We start from the raw sequence: 7,505 nt of genomic DNA, 5'->3' as shown, positions 1-7,505 counted from the left end.
GATTGTGCTGATCTGATCCGCGGTGCTAGGCTGCAGGAGTCGAGCTCCGAAGATTCGGCTGGAGTGGCGTACTTAGCCAGCCACGCTTGCTTCTCAAGCTCCGAGCTAGGCTGCGGGAGTTGAGCTCCGGAGGTTCGTCGGAGTGGCATACTTAGCTAGCCACGTACGCTTCTCAAGATCTGATCCGAAGCTCCTCCTGCTTGTTCCGAAGTCCCTCGCTGTTGCGGTCCGGTTCGTGAGCGCCCGATTCTTGCGAGTCGGCACGTATGTGCACGTGTACCCGTGAGGGATCTCCTTAGGCGCCTCATACAAGAACTGGTAATCACTAGGGTCACCACCGATCTTGTAGACGATGAATGCCGGTGAACTCGGCACTTCTGGTGCTGCCAACGCGAACGGCAGCGGTGGTCGGGACTAGAGTGGTATCTCTCCTTGGTGCGTCCCTAGAGCAGGTCCTGACGGAGAGTACTGATGCCTCATGATTTCCTGGATCACCCGAAGGGCGACACACTCCAAAGTGTTCACCAGGCTCTCAGAATGGCGGTGCAGCGAATGAGCTACCATGAAATTAATCTCCTGACGCAGAGACCTGGTGCGTTCTTCAGGTAAAAACCCTTTCCACCTAATGCCGTGTGAGCGGGTCCTCTGGAAAGAGCCGATGAGGTCGGCTTCGAGGATAGCTTTGACCTCGTCATACTTCTTCTTGAGCTCCTTAGTCAGATCTTCGTACGTGACTGGAGTACCTTCCGCCATCTCGGATGTAGATGGCGATGCGGTTGATGTCGAAGAGCTGTCCCACCGGGCGTGCCGGAATGTGTTGCGGTCGAAACCCACCGGCGAGCAACGACGGGCAACACGGTAGAGCCGGGAGGCTCCCGAAGCTGCGGCTGGCCCTGGTCCCTCGAGCGACGGCCCGCAAAGCCTCGGCACGCACGTCCGATGCTTTGGTGCAAGGGCGTGCCACCCGACCTATACCTGGTCGGGAAGGTGATGGATTTGCTTCGCTTAGTTTCCTGCATGGCATACACGTAAACATTAAATACGAGCCTCGATCGGCTCTCGGGTTGTCCTGTGAATCGGCTCAAGGAGCCGATCCACCCATGATTCGTATGAGGTCTACGATCACATGGTGGTCCTGCTTGATCAATATAAAGCTAAAACGACCTACGACGATTTAGGGTTTTCACCACATAATCGGAACATCCTACGCGTGATTGAGCCCGGCAGCCACGCACGGTGATAATAAACCAACCCTAGACAAGGCCTAAAAACCAACATGAAGTTGATCCCCGGAACATCTTATCTAGGGCTAGCAAACTACACCCTACGTGCTACTTGGATCCTTCAACCCGTTTGCAAGGCCTAACTATGCAGATATTAAACTAATCCTTGACGAACAAGGAGCAATCATAACGGATCGGATCTACTAAACAATGATCAAGCGAGGTGCCGCCCTTACACCTAAGATAGGTGTAAGGGTGGCTAGACGTCTAAGGGTTGCATGGACAAAAGCATGTGACACGATGAAACAATGCTAACCCTAACACATCTATGATAACTACGTTGCTCGCCATCAACAAGGCTTCAGCACGAGCAACGCATGAACAACGAATAAACGTATACTGCCTAGATCGCAAGATGCAATCTAGGCAGCATGATGCTTACCCGGAAGAAACCCTCGAAACAAGGGGTTGGCGATGCGCCTAGATTGGTTTGTGATGAACGTGATTGTTGTTTTTCTCAATAACCCTAGATACATATTTATAGTCCGTAGACTTTCTAACGTGGGAATAATCCCAACCGTGCACGAGCCAAATTCTATCTAACCGACACGTATCCTACTATATTTACAGATACATGGGCAAACTAGCCCAAACTTTGTATACAAGGCCGATTCATGTATATCTTCCGTGTATATTCTTCCAGCCCATCTTAATCGCGGCCCACCTCTGATCCGGTCAAATTCTGGTGATAACAATTATTAACACCGTCAATAAAATTACATATTTGTTCACCACCATTGATCACTAAAAAATTATGAATTTGGTTCAAACACAACAATAGATCAACCAATTGGTTCAACCAACAATAAACAACTAACATATTAAGAAACAAGTGGCACACTGCCCAACTACTAGATGATTTAAATGACAAACATCATGTATTCATGTTTAGGTCCCTGTGTGTGGTGGTCCTTACACTGATGGTCACGGCTTATCTAACCTGTAGATCATCATCATCGCTTCCCTATATATGGAATGCCTTCCACCGCTCTCTGCTAGATTAGCGGTCATCATCATTCATCTTGTATGGAACAATGCTCACCATGGCAATTGAAGAGGAACCTCCAACACATAGTCTAGCCAAGCTTTCATCAGAGATATTAAGGGAGAAACCCATCTTATAATGTAATTTTGGGATGCTACCGTGGATGAAAAAACAAAAGAGTAACGATGTCAGACGATCACCACAATTTATGAACACGAACTTGAAGAAAATACAAGTGAGTCGAAAGGATGGAAATGTTTGATTATATCTAACATGTCACAAATGGTACCCCAGCAAAGAAATTGGCTACCGGTAAGATTTCTAAGAGGTGATTGTTCTCATCATCGCTCAGGTTGCATCTTTTGAAGATAATGCTAATATCATTTGAGTCTTCTTCCGTACCACATGTATGGACACCATTTATTGTACTTTTTTCCTTAGTGTTGGATCGCCATCATGTCATAGGCGCGTGCTACCTCCTCTTGGTCCCTCTACGTGTCAATATGTTGCTTCTCACCACGAACAGCGATCACCGCCCACAAGTGAGCACCTTATTCATCTTCTCGTGTACACAACGATAACGCCTTCCATCTAAGGATGGAAATTTTACCCACGGGTACATGCACCATGGGTGCCGTATACGCATGGGCAAGGTATGGGCACACTTTATATCAATGGCTGTACCCATATCATAACCCTTAAGTCATGTGTAGGACACATGCATATCCTTGTACCCGTGGGTATACCAATACCCTACCCGTTTATACTCGCATGTAGATCTATCCAACTCAGTAGCGCAAGGGCCGATAGATCTCAAAGGAGTTGCACGCCCCCAACTACTGTTGTAATTAAACCTTACACAAATTATCTACTCGTCTTTACAAATTAAGGATGAGACTATGTTTTCAAAATCTTGACAATTGTCATGTACTTAGTAACTACATGTTATAGAGTTGAGATAAATTTTTTTTTGGTGAAATGTGCTATCAATAAATTAAAGTTGCGAATAACTTGTGTACTATATGATCTACGTACCCGATAGGTACCACCCATCAGGGATGAGTGCATGTACTTGTGGGTACGAATATGGTAAGATTTTATACCCACTAACAATTATACGGGTATGGATATGGTATTTCTCTACCCTACCAATAGCTACAAATGCCATCCTTACTCTGATCTGCCATGTTAGCAATGACAACAAAAGACATTACCTTACACTCAATCCACATAATCCTACAAAGTATAGATATATATGCATGTACATAAACTATGCGCTATAGTACACAAAATTCTACACATATATCATCCAAACCAAATCAACTAGAAGTAATAACACCAGATTCTACACATACTCCACAAAATCAACAAACAACAATAACTAGAAATTTTAACACAAACTCAGCCGAAGAATATAACAATAACTAGAAATTTTACACAATAATAATTATCAAGTAACGATAATAACAACAACCAATACTACACATGCATATGAATAATCTAAATCAAGAATAATCATCTAAACAAACTAATAGAGAGGATTAGGAGAGGGGCTCCTCACGGATAGTGACATGGATGGGGCAGTAACGGCGGCGACTTCGAACGATGACTCCAAGGTGGCAGCATCTTTGATGGGCGGTGGCGGCTCTAAGATTGATGACATAGACATGTGTGGAGAGGAGAGGGAGAGGAGGATGCGGCGAAGGAGGGGACAATGGTGGTGAGAGAAGGGAAGGTGGCGGCATGGAGAGATCGGAGAGGGTGTGGTGGCGCGTGGAGCGTTTGTGGAGAGCAAGAGAGAGAGGTGTGGGGCGTGTGTGGGCCATTCTCCTCCCTCCTTTTTTTCTAGTTTTTAGTTCATTTAAATGTTTTTATGAAATTAATATTAAATTATGAATACCTAGGGCCTGGTAACAAGCTCTTGCCACTAATACAAAAAATATTAGTGGCCCTGCAATTAAAATACATACCGCTAGTATTTTATTTCCCTGTGAACATGTGGGTCCCACACACCAGTGGTGCGTCCAGTCCAGTCTTCTCATGCGGTACTGATATGATATTGCTCGTGGCATACCAGAAGATGAAACGCCACTAATTATACCTGTGGCGTGTGGGGGGAGCTGAAATACCACTAATAGAATGCTGCCTATAAGACTTTACAAGCCGTCCATTCTTTTGGATAAGTGTGTTCCCTATTGTCCAATACTCCAAAAAATGTTAAAATGTTCCAAGTTGATGTATGTGTGTCATGTTGAATTTTTGTACGACGAGCTATCTATTTTCTAGAACTTCTCAAATTTAATTTTGATTGTTGTATGAATTATATTGTTCCTATGTTTAACTTGTGGTTGAATTAATTTATGTATTAAAATTTAATATGCAATATAGTTATATCAATATGAATAATAGCAAAAAAATAAATAGAAAATATAGAGCCAGCCGGTTGGGAGGGGGGTGCTGGTGGGACAACCGACCTCAAAGAGCTATAATTATCCATGTGGCATGTGGAGGAGCTGAAACGACACTAATATAATGCTACCTATAAGCCGTTTCCTATTAGTGTTGCCATGCGACATGCACTTGCATCCTAGGGACTTGACACGCAATCCATTCTTATGGATAAATGTGTTTCTTATTGTTCAATGCTCTAAAAATGTTAAAATGTTCCAAATTGTTGTATGAGTATCATGTTGAATTGTTGTACAATGAGCTATCTATTTTCTAGTACTTCTGAAATTCAGTTTTAATTTTAATTGTTGTATGAATTAGATTGTTCATATGTTTAACTTGTGGTTCAATTAATTTATGTGTTAAAATTTATTATGCAGTATTGTTATATCAATAGCAAACATTGCAAAAAAAAACAAAAAAAAAGAGCCAACATGTGTGGGTGTGTATGGAGGCGGTGTGTGTGTGGGGAGGGGGGGGGGGCTGGTGGGGCAGACGGCCCCAAAGCGCCGGACATGTACCGGACGCCCCAAGAGCAGGCCCCAAAGTGCAGGACATGTATCGGGCGCCCCAACAGCAGACACTATTTAGGTGGTGCCTGAAACCGAGTCTGGTGATGGAGATGCTCTTAGACAGACCTACATTCATGGTGCTATTTGTGGAAGTTCTAAGTTGTGTTAGAAGAAATAGAAGGAAAAATATGATGGACAAACCAATCAATCTTAGTTTCAAAAAAAAAAACTAATCAATCTTAGCTTTAACAAATAATTTATTCTTCCAAAATTAATCTTGTTTATGCTTTGCCGATACAAATTTGAATACACGAGAGTCCCTATTCAAGGGTGCTGCTCTATATGTGCTTCTCTTAGTGGGATATAATTCCTTGCCTCGCATGCCCCTGCACCGTAGGGGCTTGACAAGCCACATATACCATTGTTATGGATAAATGCATTCCCTATTATCCAATACTCCAGAAATGTAAAGTATACCCAATATATATGTGTGAAAAGGAGCAAAAGGTGAGCCAAAAGGAGAAACATAGAGCATAATAGGTTTTCCTTTCCATTTTGCATGGACACCCCCGTGCTAACTTCCACAGTGATCCAAAGGGCGAATACTAAACATTGTGAAGCCCTTTATGAAATTTTGCATCCCTAAAATCGTATAAACAATGCTCTGAGTGACCTCATAATTTATTCTACACTTTTCTTTTAGCAAATCCACACAAGCAGTGACAAATTTCTCAGCTTTCCCCCTATCCCTGGTTATAAATAACCCTCCAGCGCGCTTCACTGCGCTCTCACACCATTACACCAAAGCAACAACCTCTCTAGAGCAGCAGAAAACCAACTCGCATACACGGTTTGCTCCCAGTTCAGAGGAGAAACATACATACAACAAAAGAAGAGCAGAAACAATGAGGCCAGGAGCAGGTTTCAATGCGACGGCGGCAGCGACGATAGCCCCTGCGGCTGCAGCCGGTGTCGCGCATTCGGCGTGGCACTCGCCGGTGCCATACCTCTTCGGTGGCCTCGCGGCGATGCTCGGCCTCATCGCCTTCGCCCTCCTCATCCTCGCCTGCTCGTACTGGAAGCTGTCCGGCTACCTGGAGGGTGGAGCCGGCCGTGGTGACAACGATGGTTCCGCCGCCGACGGCGCGAAGCCGGCGCTCTCCAACCTGCCGCCGCCGATATGGGAGGAGAAGATATTGGTGATCATGGCAGGGGACGTGAAGCCGACGTACCTGGCCACACCCATGTCAAGCAGAGCCTCCTCCTTCGGAGACCGTAGTAGCAAGGGAGAAGAGGAAGATAAGAAGGTGGAAGAAGTCGCCATGGCTAGCATCAAGGACGCTGGTAATGGTGAGCATAGCGAGAGCCAGAGAGAACGGGACGACCACCGTATCCCCGAGGTGTGAGTTTTGTTGCTTCTTCTTCCATTAGGTCTAGGTTTAATTTTGACAACCGGCCAGTGAGATCACTCGGGTGGCTCGATCCGAACTGTTGGTGGAGCAGTTCGCAGAACAATTTTGTTTTGGTTTCCTCGAGAAAGCCGAGAGCTTTGGTGCCGCCAGAACAGGAGAAAGTCCACCTACACAGGGAACGTACGTAACCCCGATCAGAGTCATAAATTTTGTGGGGTTGTGTGTAGTTTTTGCAATGGCGAACGGATCAGATCAGCAGAGTTGCTGACATCGGCCACGGGAAAACATCAATCGAGAGACCCTATATTTTCGTGGAGAGAGTTATCTGTAACATTTTTCCATAATGGAAGTGGAATTACATCATGAGAAATGCAGCTTTTCATAGGCCTTTTGTCCCTTGAGAAAAAGTTGGTGCTTCTATCTAGTATATATTTCGTTTCGTTTAGCTCCGAGTAATGGAAATGAGAATAATTTTCTCCTTCCCCGCCTTTTCTGTTGTGAGCAAGTGGTGGAATCCGGTAGGGCACACACTTTGCATGAATGAGTAAACCAAGGCCAAAGTGGATGAGAATTATTTGTCTCAGGTAGGACGCGGTGCGTCGATGGGCACACTCCTCATGATTGCGAATATATGATATGATCAGGAGAAAGAAACAGCGCCCAGGATAAATATTCTCTCGTCTCAGGAGAGAAGACTTTGAGATGTATGTTCCATTGTGGCCAGTGTGTCAGGATATCCAGTCTTGTGAGTTGTGAGACAGGGTCTAGCGAGAGCAGATTCTTGAAGACGATGTAAGATGGCCACCATGATGTTGATATCCATGTACGTACATATCGTACCACAAGGATGAATGTATGCCGCTAT

At 44.9% G+C, this 7,505-nt stretch overlaps 1 protein-coding gene across 1 annotated transcript; it reads left to right on the top strand.

Annotated features, from left to right (window-relative positions):
* The first annotated feature begins 6,033 nt into the window (after window positions 1-6,033).
* LOC124682470 (protein GLUTAMINE DUMPER 3-like) lies at window positions 6,034-7,022 on the top strand. Its single transcript, XM_047217145.1, has one exon. The coding sequence runs from the start codon at window positions 6,134-6,136 to the stop codon at window positions 6,632-6,634; it is 501 nt and encodes a 166-aa protein (XP_047073101.1). The 5' UTR covers window positions 6,034-6,133; the 3' UTR covers window positions 6,635-7,022.
* Window positions 7,023-7,505: the final 483 nt, after the last annotated feature.

The sequence above is a fragment of the Lolium rigidum genome, chromosome 1, assembly GCF_022539505.1.
Source record: "Lolium rigidum isolate FL_2022 chromosome 1, APGP_CSIRO_Lrig_0.1, whole genome shotgun sequence".
NCBI lineage: Eukaryota > Viridiplantae > Streptophyta > Magnoliopsida > Poales > Poaceae > Lolium > Lolium rigidum.
Note: the sequence above shows the minus strand (reverse complement) of the source record. Positions and strands in the feature narration are given on the sequence as shown.